General features: G+C 38.3%; 1 protein-coding gene across 10 annotated transcripts; it reads right to left on the reverse strand.

Moving 5' to 3' along the window:
- Positions 1-27,255, reverse strand: NDUFAF5 (NADH:ubiquinone oxidoreductase complex assembly factor 5). 10 transcript variants are annotated; one of them, XM_064572803.1, is made up of 11 exons: positions 26,984-27,255; positions 24,458-24,498; positions 21,131-21,194; positions 19,847-19,894; positions 18,315-18,418; positions 16,728-16,767; positions 13,792-13,989; positions 9,234-9,294; positions 1,071-1,154; positions 638-720; positions 1-468 (listed from the first exon to the last, which is right to left on the reverse strand). In XM_064572803.1, the coding sequence occupies exons 1-11, from the start codon at positions 27,203-27,205 to the stop codon at positions 376-378; spliced, it is 1,038 nt and encodes a 345-aa protein (XP_064428873.1). In that variant the 5' UTR covers positions 27,206-27,255; the 3' UTR covers positions 1-375. The 10 variants fall into 10 exon arrangements, 4 of the variants coding, with proteins under 4 accessions (XP_064428873.1, XP_064428875.1, XP_045741343.1 ...); XR_010405768.1 differs by lacking the exons at positions 1-468; positions 21,131-21,194 and adding an exon at positions 2,302-3,073 and having other exon boundaries at positions 670-720; positions 26,984-27,076; XR_010405764.1 differs by lacking the exons at positions 1-468; positions 638-720 and adding an exon at positions 2,302-3,073 and having other exon boundaries at positions 26,984-27,253.
- Between the last annotated feature and the right edge of the window lie 13 nt (positions 27,256-27,268).

Genomic DNA, 27,268 nt, shown 5'->3' on the forward strand with positions numbered 1-27,268 from the left:
CTCTCACGGCAGTAAAAGATCAGAAGGAGAAAAAGGTACAAAATGTCAGCGTGGGCAATGTTTTTCCATCAAGTCAGGCATTTATAAATGTGAACATATTTGTGGATTTTTCACTGAAATATCTTCCTGCTTTGGGGCTGAATCTGTAAATAAGACATTCGAATCACCAGATAACAGTATCCATATGAAAACAGAAACTACATAAAACCGAAAGGGTTACTAAATGTAGATGTAGGATTAGGTTATTCTAATTACTACAATCTGATAGTACATTGCTTATAGATTGCTTCTTGCTTCAAAATGTAATAATTTTAGATGTGAAAGTTATCCATCTCTGATGAAAATTCTGGACTACATTAACATTGAATAAAGTATTTATTGTGACTTTTTTCCCTTTGACATAAGATTGTTTATTTTTCCCAGCTCTCCAAATGACACAGTTGCTGAACCTCTTTCAGCTGGTCTTGCCTGAAAATAATGAAAGATTAAAGATATTAGAAATAGATAAATATACAGCTCTACATGAAATCCCTTAACGCCATCATGTATTTTTTTTAAAAAACCCCACCCTATGTAAATAAAAAGTAAATGAAAACATGAACCCACTAGGAAAAATGATTTGTCTTAATAATATTACCTGTGAATCATGGTATTTCCATCCTATCATGTAATAGATCTGATATGTGGCAGGTACTGAACCATCCTCATTTCTGTACATTTCTATAAAGACAAATAATGGTTACAATCTGAAAAAAATGGAAGTAGGAAGAAAAACATCTGCTCAATAAAAGTCATGTCCTCCAAAGAGAAATGGGTATTGGGATATTCGGAGGACTTTGAGAATGCCTCACATGAAAAATCCTCAATGCTGAGAAGCTGACAGAAATATAGTTAAGGGCTGTTTGGAAAAAGGATACAGAACTACAGGATCTGTGTTCTGAAAGGAAGGACAAAAATCTGATGATGCCTTAACAGGAAAGGAAAAAGTACTGGCAACGTTAAGGGATAAACACGGTAGGGCGCATATTCCTCAGTGAGGCGTGGGTGGAAAAGACAGCCAGCTCGCTTACCTCTGTACACCGCCGCGGCCGCTAGCATCGTGTCTCGGTGCAGCAGGGCTTTTCTATTCCAAGCACAGTTACTCTCACCCATACCTAAAAATACATTACAGGCAATTTTAGATAAAACCGCCAATAGCTGAGCTGCTCAAAGCACAAATTTAACCTCTTCACATCCAACAGTGTACCCCTCCCCATTCTCTAATAGGTTGTAGCTAGGCTTCTTAGTGATCTAAGGCAAAAACTACTTGAAGCTTCTGGATATTAAGACCAGAGAAATCAAATTTCAGGAGGCAAATCCCATGCCTTACTTGCCAACAGTGGTCTAAAGCAGGCCAGCTGGGCAAAAGCAAGGCAACTGACCCTCCAGGTGAGTCATGAGGAGTTGGCAAGTACCTTTCCAAGGATGCCACATTTTACACCCCTTTTAGATGCTCTTCAGAGGACAGGGCACTGCTACAATGCCTCACTCCTTCTAAGCCATAAATGTCTGATCGTGAAACTTGGGAGAGGGCTCTGAGACTCATTAGACAGTACCAAAACTACGATATATTTTCAGATTTTACAGTATATTACTAATCCCAGATTAGGAAGAAATTATGTGCATTCTTTACAGGGGCACTTTTCTTTGTTTTAAAATTTAGACTTCTGGGGCACCTGGGTGGCTCAGTTGGTTAAGCATCTGACTCTTGATCTCAGGGTTGTGAGCTGTGAGTTCAAGCCCAGCTTGAAGCCTACATACATACATATATAAAATTTAGACTTTTTTTTTATTATTATGTTATGTTAATCACCATACATTACATCATTAGTTTTTGATGTAGTCTTCCATGATTCATTGTTTGCGTGTAACACCCAATGCTCCATGTAGAACGTGCCCTCTTTAATACCCATCACCAGGCTAACCCATCCCCCCACCCCCCTCCCCTCTAGAACCCTCAGTTTGTTTCTCAGAGTCCATAGTCTCTCATGGTTCCTCTCCCCCTCCGATTTCCCCCCCTTCATTCTTCCCCTCCTGCTATCTTCTTTTTTTCTTTTTAACATACAATGTATTGTTTCAGAGGTACAGATCTGTGATTCAACAGTCTTTCACAATTCACAGTGCTCACCATAGCACATACCCTCCCCAATGTCCATTACCCAGCCACCCCATCCCTCCCACCCCGAACCACTCCAGCAACCCTGTTTGTTTTCCTCCTATCAGTGAGGTCATACGATACAGGTCTTTCTCTGATTGACTTACTTCGCTCAGCATAATACCCTCCAGTTCCATCCACGTCGTTGCAAATGGCAAGATTTCATTCCTTTTGATGGCTGCGTAATATTCCATTGTGTATATATACCACATCTTTATGCATTCATCTGTCGATGGACATCTTGGCTCTTTCCACAGTTTGGCTATTGTGGACATTGCTGCTATAAACATCAGGGTGCATGTACCCCTTTGAATCCTAACATTTCTATCTTTGGGTTAAATACCCAGTAGTGCAATTGCTGGATTGTATGATAGCTCTATTTTCAACTTTTTGAGGAACCTCCATACTGTTTTTCCAGAGTGGCTGCACCAGCTTGCATTCCCACCAACACTGTAGGATGTTGGCATCCCCACCTACATCTGTCGTTTCCTGACTTGTTAATTTTAGCCATTCTGACTGGTGTGAGGTGGTATCTCACTGAGGTTTTGATTTGGATTTCCCGGATGCCGAGTGATGTTGAGCACTTTTTCATGTGTCTGTTGGCCATTTGGATGTCTTCTTTGGAAAAATGTCTGCTCATGTCTTCTGCCCATTTCTTGATTGGATCATTTGTTCTTTGGGTGTTGAGTTTAATAAGTTCTTTATAGATTTTTGATACTAGCCCTTTATCTGATATGTCATTTGCAAATATCTTCTCCCATTCTGTCGGTTGTCTTTTGGTTTTGTTAACTGTTTCTTTTGCTGTGCAGAAGCTTTTTATCTTGATGAAGTCCCAACAGTTCATTTTTGCCCTTGCTTCCTTTGCCTTTGGTGATGTTTCTAGGAAGAAGTTGCTGCAGCTAAGACCTCTTAGACTTTTTTTTTTAAGATTTTATTTATTTGTCAGAGAGAGGGAGCACAAGCAGGGGCGAACAGCAGGCAGAGGGAGAGGGAGAAGCAGGCTCCCCACGGAGCAAGGAGCGTGATGTGGGGCTCGATCCCAGGACCCCGGGATCATGACCTAAGCCGAAGGCAGATGCTTAACTGACTGAGCCACCCAGGCATCACTAGACTTTTTTCTTCAAGTTGATACCTAAAAGCTAGGATTCATATTCTTCTACTGTTCATTAACAATTAGTGCTGTATATTTTATTTTTTATGCATATACTAAAATTCCTTTGAGGCCACATTTTAAACTAGTCCACGATCAAAACAAACTTCAAAAGTAAAAATCCTTTATTTATTCTCTATATACTACACCACCAAAAATCAGTTCTTACTTTTGTTTTTCTACTTTCATAAAAAAGCCCCAATAAACTTCCCAATATCAGTTTTCTTCAGAAGTTTAAAAATAATAATCTTCCAAGTTTTCAATGGCCTTATTAAAAACAATCAACAAATCAGCTGTAGTAAGTAAAACTTTTTTCTCTTCTCCAATCCCAAAATGTTCCTACTATTCCTTAAGATAATGAATCTCTGACACTAAAAGCAATGTCCAGCATCCTATGAATACAACAGCCCCAATTCATGAAGAACAATAGATATACGAGTTAGACTGTCATGAAGAAAAAGGTGGCTCTTATTCTTGCTGTCACAATGCAGCTACATGACCTTAGACCAATTGCTAAGGGTCTTCTAGGTGGCTAGACCAGATGATCTCTGAAGGCTTCTATAGCTAACATTACAGACCCATTACATAATCTGATTTAAAAACATTCTCCTACATTGTATCAACCATATCAAGTGACCAGAGGTAAACTGGGAGTTGGATTGAAAAAATCTATTGTTGATGATGGCTGTGGTGCTTTCATTTCTGTTCACTTTCTCAGTGCCATGACTTATTACACCTTAGATATAGGCAATACCAGTGGAAAACAGGTTTAATTTATTTAATGTAAATACTTAATACATGGAGGGAGGGGGGAATACTTAATACACTAGAAATTCTAAAATGCCTTTTAGAAAATTGGTATTAGATACACTAAGATTATTAGGCATAATGTTCTCTCTGATACAGAAATTCAAGAGTACTACTGCATAACACTTATAGTCAGTAACTCTGCTGCTTGCCTCACAAGAGAAGCATTCCACCATACCAACCTTCCTTTCTCCTCGTGGTAAGCAGTGTGATGTGGCACAGAAAGTCTAGACTTTGGGATCATAATGCCAGTTTGGATCCTTAAGTAATCTAGGGCAATGTCACTTAACTCTAATTAAATGGTTTATCATCTTCAAAATGGAATGAGAACACTTCATAATGCATCATGGTAGACCTTTACTGAAGACCACCTGGGAAACACATTTAGGAACTTCTGACCAGCTCTGGGCTTTGGGATAAGAGAAAAATCCAGGAAGCAAGTGACTGTTTAAGACTCTCACAGTGTTTTTAAGGTTAAGTTCAACTGCTTGTATAAAAATCTAATCTATTATGCTTTAGGAGGAACAATACTGAGTACTGTCTTTAAAAAACAAACAAACTGAACTTACCTTAAAACTACTGTGAAAGCCTCCAAAACTTTTCATGCATTCATCAGCTGATACACAACTTGTTTTGTAAAATTAGGTCAACATTCTGGACTTTTTTCTGTGAATTAATAACAATGGCAGCTCAAATGAGAAACACTACAACCATCAAGAAAAAAGTGTAACAATATAAAATAGCAAAAACCAATTTGAAGGCAACACCATGTTCCAGTAGGCAAAGCACACCTGGAGGTAGTCACCCAAGCTCCGCCCCCCCCCATTCATCCCTGGACCACTCTCCTTCCCATCTCAGCTGCCTCTGACCTTTTAAAGGCAGAGTGGTTGAGATTTCAGGATCTGAGTTAGGCTGCTACACTGGACTTAAATCCTGGCTCTATCACTTAGATCACTTGGGCAAGTTACTTGATTTCTCTCTATGCCTCAGTTTACTCATGTGTAACAAGAGAGATGAACTATATTAGCTCTAGTTTTACCTTCCTCATAGAGTATGCTTTATGAACAATGCTGGAGGATGAGCTTTTTTTTTAAGATTTTTTATTTATTTATCTGAGAGAGAGAATGGGAGACAGAGAGCACGAGAGGGGGAGGATCAGAGGGAGAAACAGACTCCCCGCTGAGCAGGGAGCCCGATGTGGGACTCAATCCCAGGACTCTAGGATCATGACCTGAGCCGAAGGCAGTTGCTTAACCAACTGAGCCACCCAGGCGCCCCAAAGATTTTATTTATTTATTTATTTATTTGAGCTCCCTGCTGAGCTGCGAGCCCAATGCGGGACTCGATCCCAGGACTCTGGGATCATGACCTGAGCCAAAGGCAGTCGCTTAACCAACTGAGCCACCCAGGCACCCGAGGGTGAGCTTTTTAACACAGTGATCTGACACTCTCTCCTTCACATGAAATTCTCCACCCACAGTACCAGGCTCACCTGATAAAATCTAGAGGCCTCTGGTGGACTATCCTGCATCATTTCCTATCATCTCACCACCCTACATATTCAAGCGATACAGAATTACTGTAGAGTTTCTTAATTAGGAAAGTGAAGGAAGCATCTCCATGATTTTACACGGACCATTCCCTTGGCTTGGAAGGCAATGCCCCAAACCTGTACCACTCACTCACTCTCCTGGCAAACTCATTTTAGCTTAGGTCCTGCCTCTTCTACAAAAGCATCCCTGATACCCTAAGCAGATTTAGGGATTCTGTTTTTCCCTATACTTTCAAACACAATTATCTCATTTTACAGTTAAATGCCTATGTCTCTCTCTTTATCTCTATGTCTCTACTACAGCACAAGCTCCCTGAGATAAGGAACTATGTATTTTCATCACTGGCTCAATAGTTGGCACATGGTAGATGTTCAATAAATGGTAAGTGAATGAATATAAAATCAACCATTTAATGTTTATATCTACTTCGTTAAATATCACTTTTACAAGTTATCTTTACATAATTCTTCTTAATCCTCCTAAGGATAAGAGATTCAAAGACTAAAATATATGATTTATGTAAAAGGCTTAACAGTAAAAATAAGAGAAGCACTGGCAAAGCCTCTCAAGGTAAATATTAGGCAACAGGTCCTCAAAATAGATGACCTATTTAAAACCCTTGGGGGAAGCAGGGGTTATCAACTGGATAGTGGCATGAGGTAACCTTCTGAGGGGGCTGGAAATGTTCTAATCCTTGTCTGGATAGTGATTAAAAATACAAGCAACTATACATGTAAGATTAGAGCATTTTACTATGCTAACTTCAATAAAAAAAAAAAATGCACAGAGATCAAGTAGGCAGTATTGGACTTTGGATTCAAATCCTAATTCCAGTTCCGGTGTGACCATGAACAAGATACCTAACTTCTCAATGTCTCTATTTGCTCATTTGTAAAATTAGGGTATCAGAAAATATCACAGAACTGCACCCAGCACAGAGTAAGTTCTATATTTTTAAATCAGTGGGTAGTAACCTTTTCCAACTGATGCATCTAATTTCTAGTCTCTTGCTTCTCTCTTGAAATGAATCATGAGCATAGCATTTATTATATAGCAGAATAAAAATAAATGCTGCATTTGAGAAATATTTTTATCATTAGAGTCTGAATGATACATCATCGACCCACCACCATCTCTCAAGTCTTTGGATGAAGGGACTCCGTGATTATGTCATGGGAAGCCAAGTGTTTGGGGCAATGCTTGGGAGGGGAATGTGTGATTTATCACTGATCCCCTGTCATCTCAAGCACACATGCTATAAGCTGCCAATCCTGTATTAAATTATAATGAACGAAGAGTGACTACAGTAGTAAGTTTTCAGCTACATACCTTTCTCCTTGTAAAGCCAACAGAAGTGCCATTCTCAGAGGAGGCTGGATGATGGGTAAAACGGACTGTTATAAATGGGCAGCCCAAAGAAGTCGGGTCAGGTAAGAGACTAGCAGAGCAGGAGTCAAGAAGGCAAGAGTTTGGCCTAATTCTGCCATTAACAGGCAAGTGTTCCCTTTGGGCCTCATATTCATCACTTGTAATACAGAGATAAATAGTTACCAGAGGACTACTGAGAGAAGCAACTGCAATAGCGTTTAAGAAAAGCTATAAATCTATAAATAACTGCAAGCTATTTAGTCTTATAAGCCTCTTGCTTAAATCATCTTCATTTTTCAGGATCCAGATTAAGGTTCCCCTAGGTAAGCACAGTTCTGGTTTCAACGAACACACCTTTAATCGCTTCAGCTTCCTTCATTCAGCAAAGCTGCCTATGCCATTTGGGTAATAAAAAGTAAAAGCTCATAATTTCTTAGGCAAGTCAAAGCTCTCCTTGGAGAAAATCACTTCTCCAGCAGCCCACTCTGTGGCAGATGTGTGTATCTGCGTACCTTACCTCTTTCAGAATTGGGAGGTAAGGGTTTGTATCCTTGTTGCTCCTCAAAGCCTCTTCCAGGCCATTTTGTCTCTAACTTGTCAAAAACAAGGTGAGACCCACACTATTTGGCCATCATCCTCTCTCACTCCTGCTTGCTGTCAGACACAGACATCAGGCTCCCAGTCCCTCTTCTCATTCATCAGAGGATTGGCACCTGATTCAGGTTCCATCTGTACCCCAAGTCCTGCCACCACCCTAGGTTAATAATCACCACTGTTAATAATCACCAGTACCATGGCCTCTGAGATTTTTTAGTCTCCCCACCATTAATGATTCTCCAATACTCTGCCTCTGCCATCACATCTGTAATACGTCCAGACACATCCTTCTTCTACTCAGTCACCGTCTATTAGGTTCCTAACGGCTCAGTATTTGGCCGTGTTCTCTTCTCACTTCATGCTCTCATTCCAGGCAATTGCTTCAAATACCACCAATTCACAAATGACTCATGATATTTTAACCAGGCAATCACCTCCTCTAAAACAACATACCCACACACCCAGCCACCTACTTGACATCTCCTCTTAGACATTTGACAAGCACTTCAAACCCAAAATACCCACACGTGACTCAAGAGGTGTCCCTGTCTGTACTTGGTCTTCTTCTACTGTTTTCTCTGTCAATGAAGGGGCACCGTCTATCTGGTTATGTGAACCAGAAACTCAGCAGTTATGTTTGAAATAGCTCTGTCCACTCACCCACATGTAACCCATCAGCAAGGACTGCCAAATTTACATCCTAATTATCTCTAGAATCCATTCACTTTTCTCAAAAGTGAATGGATTACATCCTTAATCCAAGCCACCATCATTTCTCAATAAGCTTTACAGCAACGAGTCTCCCTACTAGCTGATCTGCCAATCCATTTTATCCAAAATGCAAATCTGATATCATGACTTCCCCCTTCTCCCTCCATTTAATGCCTCAAAGGGGCTTTAAGATACAGACAATCTCAACAGGGACTATACAGTCCCCATTTACTCACCAATTTCATTATTTAATTCTCTCCTTTTTATTCCCTGTACTCTAGCCAAAATGCCCTTTCAGTACTTGCCATGCTCTTTCTTGCCACAGAGCCTTTGCACATGCTACTCTCCCTGCCTGCCACTCACCTCCCTCCCCTCTTCACCTAGTTAACTCATCTTCATTTTTTAGAGCACAATTACCACTTCCTCAGACAAGACTTTCGTTGACTCTCTCCGACTAGGACTTATCCCTTTAATAAACCCCAATCCCACACTAACCCAACTACCCGCTTTCTTGTGCCTGGACCTGAGCTGCCAATTGTTGTTGGAGAAAGTCACTGATGTGCTCTACCTGCCTCAGATGCACCCTTCAAGAAAGTTCCACCATCTTTTTAGAAGCAGTCATAGCACCATGCACCCCTACTTTGTAGCACTTACCACAATTCTAATTTAACATTTATCTTTATGGCAGCTGCATGATGTCTGCCTCGCCCATTTTATTTTATAAGCTCCATGAAGACAGTCTGCTTTCTCCTCACCAATGTATCCCTAGTGCTTAGCCCCAGTACCTTCCATCAAGTCTGCTCTCAAAATATGACTCTCAAATGGAGACTAAACATTCTTTAAAGTGCGTTACCTTGTAAATCTTCCATCAATTCAAACATCCCAGGATAGTTAACTTGAATTTCATCAGTATCCTATTTAAAAAGAAAAAGGAATATTCATTTGACATTCATCATAAAAGACCCAGATTTGAAAACGGGCCACAGAGATTACCCAGACCAATTTCTCATGGTAAACAGGAATGTTCTTTATAATAATCTTTACAGATGTCATCTGGTTTATGCTTGATATATGAAAATGTCAAACTGCAGAATAAATATTCACTATTCTAAGAGAAATCTTCCTAAAGATTCTTAATCTTTAGATCTCTGTAAAAAATTCCCTATATTGGGAATTAGCCCCCAAATACAGGACACATACTTTTTTTCCCCCAAGTTTGGTATCAAAATGCTGCATGTAACTAAACTTTCATCTTATTTGCATTAACCACTTTCGAAGTGTCTAGATCTTTCCGTGTTTTGTAACTTTATCTAATGTGTTCATTATTCCTCCTGATTTTAGACTTTAATGTTGAACAGAATCAAGTATAAAGCCCAAAGAACACTTATCAAAAACATCCATTCTAGAGGTGCCTGGATAGCTCAGTCGGTTAAGTGTCTGCCTTCGGCTCAGGTCATGATCCCAGGGTCCCATCGAGTCCCACGTCAGGCTCCCTGCTCCGTAGGAAGTCTGCTTCTCCCTCTGCCCCTCGCCCCCACTCATTCTCTCTCTCAAATAAATCTTAAAAAATCCATTCTAATTCCCAGACAAATGCAAAACAAAATGACCACTATTTTTAATCTTAAAGATACAAAACAAAGTATAAGCAAGAGTTGCCATATTCTTATATTGTTGATGGGGCATATAAATTGATGCTACGTTTGTAAAGTCATCTGACCCTATCTGTCAAAATTTCAATGTATAGACTCTTTGACCCAGCAATTCTGTTGCTAGAAATTGACCTGACAGATGTGCCAAGATTATGTCAAAGAAAATACATTACAGCACTGAAATAGCAACAAAACAACAATGAAAAACCAAAAAACTAGCTGTAAATAATCTAAATGTCCATTAATAGAGAACTGATTAAAGTATATCTACTTAATGAAATACCATACAGCTGTTAGGAAATGTGGTCGATATTGTAGGGGAAGATCTCCAAGATACGCTATTAACTAGGGCACCTGGGTGGCTCAGTCCGTTAAACGTCTGCCTTCGGCTTAGGTCATGATCCCAGGGTCTTGGGGATCAAGCCCCGCATCAGGCTCCCTGCTCAGCCGGGAGTCTGCTTCCCCCTCTCCCTCTGCTCCTCTCTGTCAAATAAATAAATAAAATCTTTAAAAAAAAAGAAAAAGGTATGCTATTAACTAAAAAAACCCCGAAGAGTGCTTATAAAAGCAACAGAGAGTATATACTGTTGCATATGTAGGTTTAAATGACATAATTGTATAGTGGTCTATGATAAAAAATTGTTTTGAAAGGATATACACACAACAATGGTCATCTTTGGGGAGAGGGACCAGGTATCAGAAGTCAGGAGGAGGAGACTTCTTTTCACTTTAGACCTGCTCTGTTTATCTCATTCTATCTATACATTTTTTAAATTTCCTTTTTCTTATTAACATATGCATGACCATGTTGTTCATATGTGCTCTTTTTAATAAGACCATCTCTGGGTAGTCAATTTCTTCTCTATATTTTTCTACCTTAGGAAACTATTTTTTAAAGAAATCATAAGATTAAAAACAATAGTCATTAAGCAATATCCTTCAAAAACAATCTTTCAATGAAACTAAAAGCACTACCTCCATCTCAATCAAAAGAATACCACAATAGCTTTGTCAAAGTCCTTATTCAAATTAAGATGGACCATATCTGCAGTTTTCTCCTAATATATTATCTGGCAACTCTATTCTAAAAGGAAATGAGCCTCATTCAGAATGCCCACCAACTCTGAAAATAATTCACTATGAAAGTCATATAAATGTAAACAAGCAAATCTTGAATTCACTTTAAAAATAAAAATCCACTGCAGTATAAAAATGATATACCTAATGTATGCAACTTAAACCTATGTAACTGATTTTATAAGCTTCTGGGATGGAATTTTTTAGAAAATGAATTATGATACAATGTTAATACACCACATTAGAGACAGTGTATATGTATCAAGGAACAAATTTGTATATATTTATTATTAAATCATTAATTTTTATAAACCACAAAGAAGATTCCACACCAATATTTTTGTACCTTAATGTTTGAGTTATTCAGTTCATTTTTAAAAGAATATAGAAGGTATTTCCATAATAGATTTCCCAACTAACAGAAATGTAGGATTTTAAGTGCTATGTTAGGTTAAACATTTTTAGCAGAAAATTTTAAGATTTTATTTATTTATTGAGCATGCACGTGCTAGCGGGGGGAGAAGAGAGAATCTCAAGCAGACTCTGTGCTGAGCGCAGAGCCCAACGTGGGACTTGATCTCACGACCCTGAGATCCTCACCTGAGCCAAAATCAAGTCGAACACTTAGCCAACTGAGCCACCCAGGGCTCCAGCAGAAATTTTTCTAAAATGCACAGTCCACTTTACAACCATACAAAACCACAAGAAGACACACTTTTGGGGGTCCACAAAGTCAAAACTATTCTTAAAATAATACTAAGATGCTATTTGGCTTTTTCACCTCTCAGTCTCTCATGAGTACACTGAATTTTTCCTAAGTTACATGACATGTGATATTCTCATAGACAGTCTTATGACTGCAGAAGAAGGCATGAGAATTTAGCACTTTTATTATGTCATACGTTAAAGAAATTTGTAAAAATGTAAAGCAATGACATTCTTCTAATTTTTTCTTTTGGAAAATAGTTTCTTTCTTCCCCCATAAAAAACAGATGTTTTATGTTAACACATAATAGGTACACTATTGTTAGTTTTAAATGTATTAATAAATACTAAAATTCAGTTTCAATTTCTAATTTGGTTAATATTAATAGACATAACCCACATAACAAAAGCTCTCTAAGGTCCTCAATAATTTTAAGTGTGTAGCAAGGTCCTAAAAACAAAATTTTGAGAACCGTGGCTCACAGGAGAGAACTAAGATTTGGGGGATTAAAGAGGAATGACAAATTGCCAATTTATCTCTACAGTTTAATGTTTACGACCAAAATGTATTTGTGTTATTACTTATATAATTAAAAAACGGTGAAAAATATAGTGATCCCTCTTGTACAATTGCCTGTATTTGCCAGTGTTTGCTTTAATTACAAAGCAGCACCCTCACAAAGCAGAGCTTTCCCCTTTCCAGCTGCCAACAACTGACTGTTGTTTTGCTGACTCAGGCCATTAGCAGTTTACAAAAGACACAGCTGTAAAATCTTGAGGGTTGCTGTCATTTCCTAGCCTACTGTCTCTTCCCTTCTTGAGGCCCCTTTCCAACTTCAGAGACTCTCATGGACTATGGTCTATGCCCCGTGCTTTCTAACAAGACAAGGAAGGACGGGACAATCTTTTCTTGGTTGGTTGACTTTATGAAATATATTCACATTAAATCTCCTTAAATGGCTATTTCAATCTTAAGCCTATGATCAATGAGAAGCTTTCTTCATCAGGAAATTCCTATTTCCTCTAGAATAGAGATGTGTTTTTAACCTGAGGGGTTTGGAAAATCATAGCAAGTCTACCCAACTGACCTCTGAAGGCAGTAATAAAATCCTTTAGAGTGACTGTGCTAATGAAAGGAGCTAGAAGGGGCAACCACTGTCTGTCCAGATGACTCCCTGTTGGAAGCCTTGGATGGCAAAGTACTAGGAGTATGAGGAGGGGGAGAGAGGAAGGCAGGAGCAAATATTTATTGAGCATCTACCATGGTCCTGGCACTTCACACCCTTTATCTTAATACTAGTAGCCACCTGAGGTGAGAAACATTTGAATTTCTCTTAAAAAAATGAATGCTCAGAGACGTGAAGTAAATCTCCCAAATTCCCCTAGCTAGTAAAGGGGCAAGACAAGGAACCAAATTATACCCGTCAGACACCTTATGCCCCGTACCATCACTGTACCGTACTGACTCCATATTTCTTCTGACAGCTTATAGGTCCTCTTTCCAGATCTCTCTAGCCCTAATGGTGTATAGCCCCCTTTCCTACATTTTCTACCTTTGACCATAAATGCACATACTTTCATTTCTGCCTCATACAGCACGATTTCAGTTGAGGGCTGGTGGTAGAGGTAGTGCTGTAAATGCTCCCGTACATCCTCTTTTCCCCATTATCTGAACTCTCTCATATTACATATAACTCTGGATTTAAAAATTCTAATGGAGTAGTATGTCTTGGAAAACAATCTCCTTGTTAACTGAGGTTTGGGTTTTTTGAGCTACATATTCAGGTAAGAAATACTAAAAATTTCATGTTCCTACCTTTATCAATCAAGACGTGTTTATACAAACTAAATTTAAAAAGAGAAAATCTGTGAAAACCTTTTCATAATACCATCGATACCTACAGATCTCTAATGAGAAGTTGTTTCTGAACTGTGTGATCAATGGGTTAATGAGAATTAATCAACTCTCTTGATAGTTACCACAGTCAGTGTATTAAAGCCAGCTCTCCCAAGCAGATGTCCTAAGTCATTGACAGCAGTGAAAGGAGAAACGTGTGGAGAAAATCCTCCTTCCCTTTCTGTTTCTGCTAACTGTAACGAACACCGAAGTTCATAGAGTGTGTCACCTCCAAACATTGCGCCAATAAATACTCCATCTGGTTTTAAAACGTAATGAATCTGTGATAAATACAAGACAACAAAATTAGTTAAAATTTTATACTAAAAAAAGTTAGGATAAAAAATGTTAAAAGAATAAATATATGCTGTCTAAATCAATATTTTACAATCACCATTCTTATTTTGTCAAATAATCAGAAAATTTAATAAGTAACACCTAAGGCAACCAAATGTCAGAAAGAAACTGCTGCAGCATATGTATTATTATAAAGGTGGACAATAATTCATTGATAGTATTAATACCTATAAAATATGTTAAATGTTTTCAACTTTTCTAATAATAGATACAAATTACTTTTATAATGAGAAAAATACTGAAAGAAAAAAATTTAAAGTGTGGTAGGTTGCAAAAATCACAAACCTCTACTGCGCCCTTTAAATGTCACCCCCATCAAACAACTCCCATTAAAAATTTGAAGTATACTTCCCCTCTCCCTGAATCTGGGACAGCCTTGTGACCTGCTGCGGCCAAAAGAATGCAGCGCAAGTGGCAGTGTGCCAGTGTCACAGAGAAGTCTGAAATGGCCTTCCACGAGTCCCTGTGCTGCCACCATGCTGTGGACAAGCCTGAGCCAGCCCAGTGAGGGGTGAGACACATGAGGAGCAGAGATCACTCAGACACCCCAGCTAAGGCCATTCTTGAGAGGCCAGCTTCAAGACAGGCTAGAAGCAGATCACAGACACTGGCTCTGTGAGCCAAGCCAGAGCCAGAAGGATTTCCTATCTAAGGCCAACCCAAACTCCCACCCAATCCACAAAATCCTGAGCTAAGTAAACTGCTGTTTTAAACCATTAAGTTGGGGTGGCTTTTTAGCAGAAAAAGCTAATTTGTACAGAAATTATTGTGATTCACAAGATTAACCTAGTCAAACGTTAGTCTCCTTGAAGGAGAAGTAACTAACTTACTTTCCAACTTTAAAACGAAAGCAATTTTTAATTGATAACTCAAGCAAAACAGTGCCTGTAATGGCTTCCAGAATCACAAATGTTTACTCACGGACTCTCTTAGAACCACCATCTGGAACTAGATTTGATGGACCATTCTCAACAATAAGGAACATTACAGGAGAAGGTAGATTCTGAAGTAAACCCCAAATCATAGTAGGCTCTCTCATCAAAGTATCTATCCTAAATTTATATTTAATAAATTATGAAGCAATTACAAAACAGTATATAAGCAAACTATAAAATCTTCACTTTCTTCCCTTCTGCCCTTTTAGTGTTGCTTCCTTCCCTTGTCACCAAACTGTAATATAGCAGGGATCTAAAATTCATTCCTCAGCTCTCTGCAGCTTCTTTCTACCTCAGAGGGGCTTATCGATTCCCGTGGATTTCACAAGGATGATTTCCAGTCACTATCTTTAGCCTGGACATCTTCCCAGAACTCTAAACTCATTTTCATCTGCCTGTGCCATGGAATTTGTCTCTTGGCAAACTCACCCTCCCAACACAACCAACACACACACACTTATTCTCAAACCCACTCCCCTCTCCAATTGCCATATTTCTGTCAAGTACCATTTTCCATTCCCTTTATCTGATCATTACCATTCTTTCCCCTGCTTTTACTAAATATTCTCTCAGGCATCCAGACTCAAAACTTTAAGATGAGCTTGGACTCCTCCCTGTCTCTGATCTTCAGATCTAACCAGCCACCAAACTGTTGATTCTTCCTTTACTCTCATCAAAGTATCTCATCCAAATACTCTCTCTTCCTGTTAACTCCTGCCACTGTCACCTAACTTCAGTTTCTCTCATGCTTGGATGATGGAAGCAGTCTCTTTAATTGAACCAAAACTTCTGGCATCAGTTTTCCAAGTAGCAAAATGAAGACATCTTACAGAGTTATTTATTTAATGCACATATAAAGCAGGGCACAGTGATTGGCAAACAGTGTGTGCTTAAGATATGGTAGTTATCCTGCCTGCCGGCCTTTTAAACATGTCACTTTCCTCTTCAAAATCCTCCACAGCAGCTCTGAATTGCATAAAGAATGAACTCTAAATTCCTTAATCTGTTACCCAAATCTTCCTAAATCTGGTCCCAAGATACTTTATCTCCAAGTACTATACTAATCTCCAAAGAGGCTTCCTCTCTGTCCCTTCATGCTTCTGAGGCTCTCATATCTCCCACCTATCCTGTGATTCTGCCTTCCCACCCCAAATCTGACCTATTCTCTAAGGCCCTGCTAAAGTAATTCCCTGTTCTTGAAGCTCTCCTAGGCTACTCCAAGCCACTGTGATCTCCTTCCCTCTTCTGAACACAGTGCTTTTTACCTACTCTTCACCAGTTCATTGATAAATGCTACCCAACAAACATACCTCACATTCTCTAATTATAAGGCACAGGGAAGATACAAATATGAACCAATAGGTTCCTACCCACACAAAATTTATAGGCAATTAAGAAAAGGGACCCACACAGAAAATGTCTTTTATCAATGTGATGTTAATATCATTTTGTCCAAGTCATTTTGTATAACTTTTCATAAATATTTAAAACATCTCCATAATTAGATTTCTTGAATTCCTAGGCAAGGGAGTCACTCAATGTACTTCTTAATATGCCAAAGGGCACCAAGTGTATCTGGCCCACAGAAGATGATAAATACTTGATTTGCTTTCATTTCCAACTATCAGAAGTATAAAATGGAAAATATTTGGAAGATTCTGATAAAAACGGAAATATTTAGAAGTTTCTAATAATAAAATAATACAGGCTATTAGAGAATTTCTTACCTGTTCAAGCGCTCTAGGAAGGTCATTCACCCAGTGTAAGCTAGAATATTAATAACATTTTGATTTTAGCTTAATTCATATAATTAGTATAATTATCACTCATATAAAGCCATCAAAAAGGTATTAATTTTGAAGTCTAAAATTGCATATCAAAATTCACTGATTGTTTTCATACAAGTTTTAAAGCAAAAAATATTCCTAGGGGAAAACCTTCCTTCTGTGACATGAGAAAATGTTACAGTACTATAAATACTATATACTATTTAGAACTTAATTTAGGAAATCTCTTGCATTTTTTTTTTGCCTCTACTCACCCCCTACCAGTGCATGATGATATGTGATGGCAAGAATCATAGTCTCTGTAGAGTTTGGTCATACTTTCCTGACACAGGTGGCATCCTCCTATGCTGACTTCCAGGATAGCACTGAATACCCATTTCAAACCATACTGTTAAGCTCACATTTATCTTTCATGATGCTTTGTAACAATTATTAGATACTTTAGAAATTAAGAAGGAAATATCACAAGCTCTATCATACTTATGGGGAAACTGAAAGCAACAGAATTAGGTACTTGCAAACAGAAAGCAGAAAAGCTAAAACTCACATTCTAACTCCCCGCCCAGGGCTCTTTCCCTTAGACCAACATTCTCTGTAATGTTTTTCATTTCATGATAGAATGTGAATAATTTTCTAAATTTGCCAAGCATACCTTAAAAAGTATGGAAGAAATTACAAACTCACTGAAGGAAACAGCTAAAGTGCAACTGTTTGGGAATGAGGCGTTCCTGGGATATAGGCCTTTCAGTGCTAACACTAGCAAAGTCTTGGGTGAACCACAGTGACTGGTCACTCTAAAAACAGCGATCAAAAGGGCTGTGCTGACATGAAGAGCATGTTGAATCTTTGAAAGAAAATCTGACTATACAACAAGATAGGGGAAATAAAGTTACACACAGACTTTTATTTTTCCCTATTAGATGCTGAGTTCTTTGAGGACGGGATCCCTGTCTGCATTCATTTTTCTATTTCCCCAAAGCATCTAGCTCAGAGCCTCGTGTATTATAATCTATTCAATAAACATTTATATGTTTGTGTAATCAATGTGCAGGGACATGGTAGGAAGCACAAATGGGAAAATATAACCTTAAGGACCATATTTCTGTGTGGGAGAAAAACTGAAGTTGAAGGAACTACTAGCTTTTCCTTACTTGCCAGACTGAGTTTATAAGAGTGCTCTAATATTTGAATGTTGGAGCCAGTATACTCTTTCCAACTCCTGCCCTCATCAATATGGATACTAAGTTATGTATACTGGGGAGGAAAACCCCTGTATCACAGATGAGCTTTAGCAAATTGAAAAAGTTAAGGTACTATAGCATATCATCTCCACTAGGGAGCATATAATTCGTAATTCTTTACCAGAGAAATCTTACAGTTTATAAACTAAGAAAACTGGTTTGTGACTTTAACGAAATTATTAAGAATTTACTCCATTATCTATTTTCTTTACTCAATAATATTAAAACTGTATACCATAAGTTATTTATAACATACACTTTTAAGAAGTACAAATAGATTACCAACCTTAAACTGCTAACCACCAGGTCAAATGTATTTTCTCTGAAGGGAAGGAACTCTTCATCAGCTAAAACACTAACAGTAGGAATTTCCATTTCTAAGATATTTTTCTAGTGGTTAAAAAAATAAAAGTTCAAAATACATTCAGAGAAAATCTGTTACTAATGCAATCATTGTTAAATTTAGTCAATGTTATATTTACTTGGCAGTTTCTATCCCTACCAAAAACAAACAAACAAACAAACAAAAAAACCCAAAACAGAGCCACAGAGAAGCTCAAAAAGTGTTTCTTAAATGAGAACTAAGACCAGCCACAAAAACTGGCTAATGGTTTGGAAAAATATAAATAGGATACCTATCTCACACCAAAACAAATCTCAGAAAGCTGAAAGTTTCAGTGGAATAACTGAAGCCATAAAAGTACTAGACGAAATTATGGGTAAACATTTTTATACTCTTAGATGGTAACACTTTAAACAAACGTGACTCAAAAGCCAGGAACTGTAAAGGAAAAGACTGATCTATGTGATGATAAATTAATCAAAAACTTCTAAAAACCCATAAACAATGTAAACAACACACTTTGGAAAATATTTACAACAAAAATGATGAAATTAATATCCCTAAAAAAACAAACTCTTAAAACTACCCAGAGAAAGAACACACTAAGGCAACAGTGCAGGTATAGGCACATCACAAAATTACTTACAAATTCACAAATTAAGAAATACCAATAGCCCAAAGACATCAATAGCTATTTGGCTGCATTCAAAGTGCAAATAAAACTATCAGTAAGATTCTACTTTCTGCCTATCAAACCTACAAAGACAGAAAAAATGGCCCAGTCTCGCCAAAGAAGAGAAAAAGTGCTTTCATATAATATTATTCTTTCTTTTTTTTTAAATTTTATTATGTTACGTTAGTCACCATACAATACATCATTATTTTTTGATGTAGTGATCCATGGTTCATTGTTTTCGTATAACACCCAGTGCTCCTAACAGTAGTCTGATGTATAGGAATTTATTTCCAGGGAGAAAAATAAATCAAATGTACCAAGTTGCTTTATATAAGGATGTTCTTCACAGTGCTGGTTATTAAGAAACTAGAAATAGAACTGTCCTTCAATAGAAATTTAGCCAAATACACCATGGAATATTCTTATATTGGAATACGATACAGCCTTTTAAAAAGGTGGAATTTGTGCGCACATATATCATTCATTGATATAAAAGAATGATACCCTGTGAAAAACATGGCATGTTACCATTATACCATTTGTATAAAATTGTATGTTGGGAGACAGTTCTACATCTGCAAGGGTGGAGATCAAAATGTCACCCGTGGTTGCCCCTGAATGGTGGAACCAGGGATGATATTTTCTTTCCCCTTTACATTTCCTGTACTGTTTAATTCTTTATATGTGTTATACATAATCAGAAAAAAAAAAAAGCTATTTTCATTTTGAAGGAAATAAAAATAAAAACTAAAAATAAAACCAAGAGATCAGAAATCAATAGTGTTATAGAGCTACCTACCAAAGCATTTTCTGCAATGTCTACTTGGAAAAACTTTCCAACAGTTTCCTGCAATGGAATAAAGTAAATCAGATAATACAAAACAAACAAAAAACCACTAACAAAACAAAATAATTGTTGAAACTGCTAAACTAGAAAGTGGCAATCATAGAGTTACTTTCAGCTTTGTAAGGGTATTTTTCTGCATTAAAACCAGTATGGTAAACAACTAGCTACAATAACATATAGTAAGTTACACAGACTTAAATACATGCAACCATGCCTATATTTAACACATTTAACTATATTTAATAAAATACACAACATAGGTGTGAGTAATCAACCTCTTTAGTTCACTCCACTGGATTAAGGCTTATGTGTTAACTTTTCCATAGCACAACATGCTGAGAGCTAGTCCCCATTCCTGGGCCACAAAAGACTTAGATAGTTTTCCTGCCTTTCAGCCGTTCATTCAAAGAGTTTACAAAGAGTAAAGAAAGACTTAAAAAACACAGACACTTGGGGAGAAGGGGAACTCACTGGTTTCATTTTCCCTGTTTCATCTCTTCTTTCTTCCTTCCAAGAGCACTGCACCATTTCTTTCCCAGATTAACACCTTCCACTATGCTCTTTTCTCCAGGATTCTGCTCCACCCATCACCATCTCTATTAATCTTCCATCTCTTTATTCTGTGTCTCTTTCCCTTACCTTGAAACAGGCGTAAGCCTCCCAATCTCTCCTCACCTCTAACTACCTTCTAGTTCTGTTTGCAATCTACAACTCCAATTCTCATTAATGTCTTTCTCCTCAATTCTTGGTAACCTATTCCCACTTTCAGGGCTCTAACAACACTATTTATAAAGATTATTAATGACCTAATCAACTACAACAGCGTGTCGGCTTTCAGTCCTACCTTACTTGACCTCTTTGAAGTCCAGCACTGTTGGTGGTCTTCTAGAAACTTCTTCAGTACTTTCTACTCTGCTTCCCCTCCTTCTGATCCTTTCTACTTCATGCACACTCCCTTCTTAAAGAACTTCCCTGTCCACAACTTGGAAAAGGTACCCTATTATTGCCTGGTCACTGCTAACTAGTCAAGTGCAACTGGTGTGCAGGTGAATGTTTAACTACAGGCTTCAGAAAAAAAAAGGTGCCCCGAGTTGTAGTGTTTGTCAATTTAAAAAAAATTTAGTAAGTTTGATATAATCAAAATCTATATATGATACAAACTGAATTAAGGAAGACTTTCTGTAAAAATAGTCAAGTTTATTTCTTAAAGCAAATTAAGTCATTGAATACATATACCTTATTCAAATGCTGTGCTATGTAACCTCTTCCACAACCAACATCCAAAGCAAGGGAAAAATTTCTAAAAAATAGACACAGAAGTTATGTTTTTTTTTTTTTTTTAAAGATTTTATTTATTTATTTGACAGAGAAAGACACAGCGAGAGAGGGAACACAAGCAGGGGGAGTGGGAGAGGGAGAAGCAGACTCCCCGCCGAGCAGGGAGCCCGATGCGGGACTCGATCCCGGGACTCCAGGATCATGACCTGAGCCGAAGGCAGTCGCTTAACCAACTGAGCCACCCAGGCGCCCAGAAGTTATGTTTTGTCTGTAATAACACAGTCCACAAAACAACTACTCAAAACTAATTTTTCTTAAGTAAAAACATTTTAATGAACACAACTTTCAAAAAGTTACATCATCTGCCTTTTCTGCCTCACCTTATAAGCTGTTTCTACCAGAGAACATATTGAAGGAGCAAGTCTATCTAGTCCAGACATTCACAGGACCTCACAGTCAACTGGCTTTCCATGAGGTTGCTCCATGATGTGGATTCAAAGAACAAATTTAGTGGGGATATTTTAATTTAATAATATATACAAATAAAGAATGAAAAGAAGCTAACCTAAATTAACATGAAAATATTGGCATACTTATCAGGAACTTAATTATCCCTTTTTCTCAAATTTGTTGAGGCAGCAGATAATTTAAAAATCATCACGTAAAATACCATGAAATACTAACATGTTAAACTAAAAACAAAACAAAACAACTAAACAGTAGCTAACTTTTACTGAAATCTTAGCAGGTTTGGGGCACCTGGGTGGCTCAGTTGTTGGGCATCTGCCTTCGGCTCAGGTTGTGATCTTGGGGTCCTGGGATTGAGCCCCGCATCGGGCTCCCTGCTCAGCGGGAAGCCTGCTTCTCCCTCTCCCACTCCCCCTGCTTGTGTTCCCTCTCTCACTGTCTCTCTCTCTTTCTGTCAAATAAATAAATAAAATCTTAAAAAAAAGAAATCTTAGCAGGTTCAAAGCAATGTGCTAAGTGTTCAAAGTAAGTCAACCCAAGGTCACTCAACTAATAAGCAGTAGTCAGAACTTGAATTCAGGTAGTCAGAATTTTGACCCAGAATTACTATCCCCCATACTACATTGCCTCCTCTAAATATATGTCATACAAAACCAGTTCACACATCTAATTGTAAGCCAATTTCATATGACAAGAAAACTTAAAATTTTATCCACGAATAGCATTTTTTATATTGGAAACAAAATTGGCAGTCCTTTTTCAATTTCTGTTAAAAACTTATGTCAAAAATATAGACCACCAGTACACAGTTGGAGAACTGGTGATGAGAAAGAACCATTTATTTACATAATGCCCTCTATCTTGATTGTGAACATAGGCAGTATGACATGGTAAAGTACACAAGCTTTGGGATCAGAAAGACATGATTTAGAATTCTGGGCCTGTAATTTATTGGCTCTGTGACCATGGACAAGTGATTTAATCTTACCGAATCTGTTTCCCCATCTATAAAATGGAAAAGCTACTACCTCCCTCAAGAGAATTTTATGAAATGGCGCGTTTAAAGTATCTAGCACAGTACAAATACTCAACAGAAGTTGATTATAAGTTGTTACTACCACAGATTATAACAGTTTTTTTAAAAGATTTATTTATTCATGAGAGAGAGAGTGTGAGCGAGTGCACATGAGTGGGGGGGAGGGGCAAAAGAGAGGGGGAAGCAGACTCCCCACTGAGCAGGGAGCCCAACCCCAGGACCCTGGGATCATGACCTGAGCCAAAGGCAGACGCTTAACCAACTGAGTCACCCAGGAGTCCCCAGATTATAACAGTATTAAATGGACTTCAGATACCACAAATAAGACATTTAATAATCTGTGGGGTTATTTTTTTAAGAATCAACAAAACATCAGTGTGGACAATATAAACTATACTTTGTAACAATAGAATGTTAGTGCAAGGGCATTTACACTGTATTTTTTTAGACTGGTATTTTTAATAATTTAGTTCTAAAGAGTTAATGTTAGTTTAAGACATGCTTTTAGCCATAATCACAGGTCTCTCTGTAGATCTATGTTTTGCTCAGTACTATGACATAAAAAGATTATAAAACCCATACTGATTTGGAAAACTTAATGTTTCATTTTTAATAAATGGCCTAAAATCCAGGCAAATGAATGGCTGCAGTACACAGAACTAGCTATTTGTTTCAGAGCCTTAAAATAATGGAATAAAACAGACGAAATGGGGGTGATTATTTATAACAATGAGGCATTTTTTACCATATGAAATTAATTCATTCCAAGATTCTTTTAAGTAGCAAGAATATTTCTAAAAAATGACTTGAGTTTTTGATTTAAAAAAAATTCCCCTTTTTATAAACAAATGTAATAAATTCATCCCATGTTGGTCTAATTAATGGATGTCTTTTAAACAAAAGAGCACAAAAAAGTGATTTGCTAACATCACAGAACAATTCTACAGTAAAGACATTATTTAACCATTATTTATGTGGTTCCTGCCACACAGCTGTAAACCTGAATTTGTAAAATTGTTATGCCTAATACACAGCAATGAATTCACCAAGGGTTTAATACTTCATTAAAGTGTTCTCTTCTCAAATCTGCCTCTATGTAATTGTCATAGAACCCTACTGCCATTAACAATACTTAAGATAAAATGGCCGAAGTCTCATATAATCTGAGTGGGGAACAAATCTAGGTAGATTTCCTTCACTGAGATAGTAAAGATTCTGTTTTAATTGTAGTTAAACTTTTAAAGCTAGGTTTATTAAATCTTAAAAATTCACAGCTGGTCAATTTTTACCTCCATTTTTGGAGCAATGTTTTCATTACTGGCTTTTAGCCAAATGAAACTGGATCAGTCATTCAGGCTCATAGAGAAGCTATGAGTTGTACTTCTATTCATTCTTTTTTTTGGCAAAAAGGATAAAAAAAGAACACGTGCTCTCCAGACATAAAAAAGGAGAGACTTGGGGTGCCTGGATGGCTCAGTCAGTTAAGCATCTGTGTTTGGCTCAGGTCATGATCCCAGGGTCCTGGGATCAAGCACCACATCAGGCTCCCTGCTCAGTGGGGAGTCTGCTTCTCCCTTTCCCTGTGCTCCTGCTCTCTCTCTCTCAAATAAAAAAAATAAAAAAAAAAAAAAAGGAGAGACTTAAGAGTGTGATTAAAATCACTAATTCCGGTAATAAATTCCTCCAGATTCTGCCATTCAAGACATTAAGCTCTCAGCATTCAATCTCTTGAATCTTCAGCCAAAAGTTAATTGTATTTTATTATGATAATCATTACTTACCTGGCTATGTCATACACACGGTCTGCAATCCGACTTCCAACCTGAAGGATTACAAGCAGCAATGATGTATAAAAGTTGAGTAGGTTTAAAAGAGAAGCAACACTTTTTCTTATATTCAATAATCCACATGTTACTTATGTTTCAACATGTTGATAAGTACTTCTCTCTATCCCATTTTCAATTTGACCACAAATTATATCAATTTGACCATAAATTATAAACACCATAAATTAAACTATCCCAGGAAACAAATTCAGGCAAATTACTTCAGAAGTCCATTTAATGAATCCAAGACTAAATATTCATGAATATGTATATATTTGGCCTTTACATTGTATGTTCTATGTAAGATTACAAGGATAAGAAGCAACAGGAGCATAACAGATACATTATTGTCCACAGATATTAGCATGAGATACATGAAAGTGAAAAAATATTGTTAGCTAGGGTTTATTACAGATCAATGTATAAAGATCACTTTAAAACTCTATTATTTGGGGGCACCTGGGTGGCTCAGCTGTTGGGCGTCTGCCTTCAGCTCAGGTCATAATCCCAGGGTTCTGGGATAGAGCCCTGCGTTGGGCTCCCTTCTCAGCGGGAAGACTGCTTCTCCCTCTCCCACTCCCCCTGCTTGTGTTCCCTTTCTTGCTGTCTCTGTCAAATAAATAAATAAAATCTTTAAAACAAAACAAAACAAACAAAAAAACTCTATTATCTATAAAGACTCCTAAGAAATTCTGTGGAACTACTGAACAAGTAAACAACTTTTCCAAGGAACATGTGCAAATTAGAAAGTCAGCCAAATCTGAAGAAATTGCACTTTATGCTGTTCTCCCCAATCCCATCCCAATCTAAAAGAGGCCATAAGGTAGGTGCTTCCTTTTTGCTAGGCTAGCCTCATCTGTCAGGAATAAAGATGTGAGAAATAGTCCTCACACTCTACTATTCTTTCATAAACACCCCAGAGTTTCTATTAGGACTTGGAAGTTCAGAACATATGTGTATTTGCTTTGGGGGGTAGTGGGGGAAGGGAAAGAAGTATACCAGATCTACACGCTTTGCTTGGAGAAAAGTGGTTAGAAATATACATCTTCTAAGTACATGTCATTATGAACCCTAAGAATGAACACAGTCATCATCTGGTCAGGCCAAGCTTGCACAGACCTCAAAAACTGTTTCTTGCTTCGGCTTTAAAGAGTTCACTACACTTAACTTCAATTTTGCTTCATCCCCAAAGAAACATTTACTTAGGCCTGAACTTGGTGCTGTGTGTCCAGAGAGTAGAAACCCTCAGTTTCTAGTCCACCTGGACAGAGGAAGAGGTCTTTCAAACAAGCACAAATCTGAGATCTTAATTTATCTTAATTACTTTTCCTAAAACATATATCAGATCCTATCACTCCACTGCTTAATTCAACACGCTAGGGGCGCCTGGATGGCTCAGCCGGTTAAGTGACCAACTCTCGATTTTGGCTCAGGTCATGGTCTCAGGGTTGTGAGATCTAGCCCCAGGGTTGACTCTCCCCTCCCCTCAAAACAAACAAACAAACAAAAAACCCATTCAACAGGCTCACATTCCTCTAGAACAGAACTGACCGACAGAAAAACAATGAGAGCCATATGTGTCATTTTAATTTTCTAATAGCCACTTTTAAAAAGTAAAAAGGAACAGGAGAAATTATTCTTCACATATTTTACTTAGCCCAATATAACAAAACTACAATTTCAACACGTAATCAAGATAAAAAAAAAACAACTGTTAATGAAATATTTTGCATCCTTTTTTCACACTAAGTCACTGAAATCCAGTGTATTTTACAGATCCAGCACATCTCAACTGGACTAGCTACATTTCAGGCACTCAATAGCCACATGTGGCCAGAGATTACCATACTGAATGGGCAGTTCAGTTAGACGAGAAAATCCAAAATTCTTATCTACAGCCCTAATAACCTGCGCCTTCCCTGACCTCCTCTCCCACTCTCTCCTTCACCGAAGCTTCACTGGAGGCATCAACAAGGTCCTTTCCGCCTCAGAAACTCTTCACTTGTCCTTCACTTTGCTTAAAAGGCTATTCCCTCCAGATCTTAGCTTGCCTAATTCCTCATCATGTCGTCTGCCTGAGCGGCCTTCTCTGACTGACCATCGCAGTCACTATACTACTTCACTTTAGTACCTCACCTTACTTCTTTGGCTGAAATTACATTTCTTGTTCACCGACGCCCCCAAGAATGAAACCTCCTGAGGGTAGCGGTCTTACTCTGCCCAGGACAGAGCTGTAACTCAAGCGATATCTGAATGAATGAATGAATGAATGAATGAATGAATGAATGAATGAATGAATAGCACCTTACAAATATCCTCACCCACCCCTTCAGTGATTACAGTAGACGCCGAGACAGGCAGTGCAGCTGCTCAAGGTCACCCGGCGGGTGGACTCAGCTGGGGTCGGCTGGGACCTGGCCGGAGCCCCCGAACCGGCGCCAGAGCTCGGCGCCGCCCTCCCCCACTGCCCCGCGGGCTCACCTCCTCCTTCAGGTAGTCAAACTTCATCGGCTCAGGCTGCCGGGCCGCCCAGTTTTTCTGTTTCCTCTTCAAATCCCGGTCGAAGATATTTAGGGCTCTGGGCGAGGTGCTGCCCGGGGGAGAGACGCCGGAGGCGACCTTCCTGAAGCGGAGGTTCCTTGCTGGGACCCCCGCTGCAGGAGGTCGCCGCCACAAGAGCCAGAAACCGCCCAGCCCCAGCATGTCCAGCGGTGACGCCCCTGGCCGCTGCACTTACCTTGCGCATGCGCCACCGCGGCTCCGGCG

The sequence above is a fragment of the Mirounga angustirostris genome, unplaced genomic scaffold (genome assembly GCF_029215605.1).
Source record: "Mirounga angustirostris isolate CCGP_5_RB_7025 unplaced genomic scaffold, mMirAng1.0.hap1 SCAF_10, whole genome shotgun sequence".
Classification (NCBI taxonomy): Eukaryota; Metazoa; Chordata; class Mammalia; order Carnivora; family Phocidae; genus Mirounga; species Mirounga angustirostris.